Genomic DNA, 2,090 nt, shown 5'->3' with positions numbered 1-2,090 from the left:
TTGATCTGACCAGAGCCAAGACCCACAACGAGGTCCGCGATGTACGTGTCCTCCGTCTCGCCACTGCGGTGCGACACCATCACCGACCAGCCATTCGCCATGCAGAGCTTGGATGCCTCGATGGCCTCTGTGATTGTGCCAATCTGGTTTATCTTGAGCAGCAGCGAGTTGCAGGCCTTCTTCTCAATGGCCATCTTGATGCGTGCCACGTTCGTCACAGTCAAGTCGTCGCCAACGACCTGGGCCTTCCCCTTGAGAACTTCTGTGATGCCGGCAAAGCCTTCAAAGTCGTCCTGGTCGTAGGGGTCCTCGATGCTCACAATGGGGTACTCGCTCACCCACTTGGCGTACGTCTCGCCCAGCTGCTTTGCCGTCACCCAGGTTGCCTTTGGGCTCTTGAAGGTCAGGTTGTACTGCTTCTTGCTCTCGTCGTACGTCTCGCTGGCAGCGCAGTCCATGCAGATGGCGAACTTACCCTTGTGGCCGGCGTGCTCAATCGCCTCCATGAGAATCGGCAGTGGCTCGTTGATGTCCGTGATCGGGGGAGCAAAGCCACCCTCATCACCCACGTTCACCGCATCCTGGCCGTACTTCTTCTTGATGATGCTCTTCAGCGCGTGGTACACCTCCGACCCCATGCGGAGTGCCTCACTGAAGGAGGAGGCCTTCACTGGCGCAATCATAAACTCCTGGAAGGGCAACGCGTTACCTGCATGCTTGCCACCGTTAATCACGTTGAAGCATGGCACAGGAAGACGGATCTCCTTCGAGCCAGCCAGCTCTGCAAGGTACCGGTACAACGGGATACCCTTGCGCGCCGCCGCCGCCTTGCTGATCGCCATTGAGCAGCCGAGAATCGCGTTCGCACCGAGCCGGCTCTTGTTTGCCGTCCCGTCAAGGTCGCGCATCAGCTGGTCCAGCGCTGCCTGCTGCAGCTCGTCCTTGCCCACAAGCGCGGGTGCCAAAACATCGTTCACATTCTTCACCGCATGCAGGCAACCCTTGCCCAAGTAGCGCCTCTTGTCCTCATCGCGCAGCTCACACGCTTCGTGGACGCCAGTCGATGCACCGGACGGAACAATCGAGCGAAATACACCCAGCTCCGTCGTCACCTCCACCTCCACAGTGGGGTTGCCGCGCGAGTCGAGAACCTCGCGTCCGTGAACCTTCTGGATTGTCATGCTTACTCCTCAAGATCACCTTCGTTTTATTGCGTTTATTTTTGTTAGTGATTTGGTGTTATGTCAAGTGTAATAGTTGCTGATTCAACTACCGTTGGCAGTGCCGCGGGGTGCGCACCGTGCAGGCAAAACAGAAAAAAAAGAGCATTTGCTAAGAAGAACGGAGCAGACACCAAACAACGACGACAACGGCAGGCATGGCGAAGAGAAAGAGCGAGGCAACAACACACACGCCATCAGGCACGAGGTGTTCTTCCCGCAACTTCGCCTCCGTCAGAGGGCAGGACGCAACCGCCCCCCCCCCTCTCAAAAAACAACAAAAAAACACACACGGTCTAGCGCAGCGCACGCAACGAGGATTTGCACACGAAAGGAAATACGTTTGCAATGCCCACACACCTGAGGGCGCAGACACACCGCGGAAAGCTGGCGGTAAGACCCGCACACAGAACACCCGCCCTTTCCTCTCCGTCACTCGCACACATCAATAACTCCATCCGTAAAGGACCACCCTCGCACGCACAGCGTAGTAGAATTCTTACTTTGCCCATCTAGCCGGAGCCACACACACACACAAAACAACGACAACAAATAATTAAAGCTAAAATTGCAAACACATTACCTTTCATTTTACCCCTTTTTGCCCCACGTCCTTTCCCTAAAACGGGCCCTGCCTACGCCCAAGCGGGGAACCCAAATTTGGCATGTGCCCCAAGCTCCTCCTCGATGCGGAGCAGCTGATTCAGCTTCGCAGTACGCTCACCACGGCACGGCGCGCCCGTCTTGATCTGACCAGAGCCAAGACCCACAACGAGGTCCGCGATGTACGTGTCCTCCGTCTCGCCACTGCGGTGCGACACCATCACCGACCAGCCATTCGCCATGCAGAGCTTGGATGCCTCGATGGCC

General features: G+C 56.8%; 1 protein-coding gene across 1 annotated transcript in view; it reads right to left on the bottom strand.

Annotated features, from left to right (window-relative positions):
- TraAM80_08122 (enolase) overlaps window positions 1-1,181 on the bottom strand; it is a gene marked incomplete at both ends in the record, with an annotated part of 1,410 nt that extends 229 nt beyond the window's left edge. Inside the window, one exon of the mRNA XM_029384882.1 lies at window positions 1-1,181. This exon is cut by the window's left edge and continues 229 nt beyond it. Within this exon, the coding sequence (XP_029235327.1) occupies window positions 1-1,181 (1,181 nt within the window).
- Window positions 1,182-2,090: the final 909 nt, after the last annotated feature.

Source organism: Trypanosoma rangeli (genome assembly GCF_003719475.1).
Source record: "Trypanosoma rangeli strain AM80 chromosome Unknown Tra_15.4_contig_00377, whole genome shotgun sequence".
In the NCBI taxonomy this organism is placed as follows: domain Eukaryota; phylum Euglenozoa; class Kinetoplastea; order Trypanosomatida; family Trypanosomatidae; genus Trypanosoma; species Trypanosoma rangeli.
This window is presented reverse-complemented; position numbering and strand designations above follow the sequence as displayed.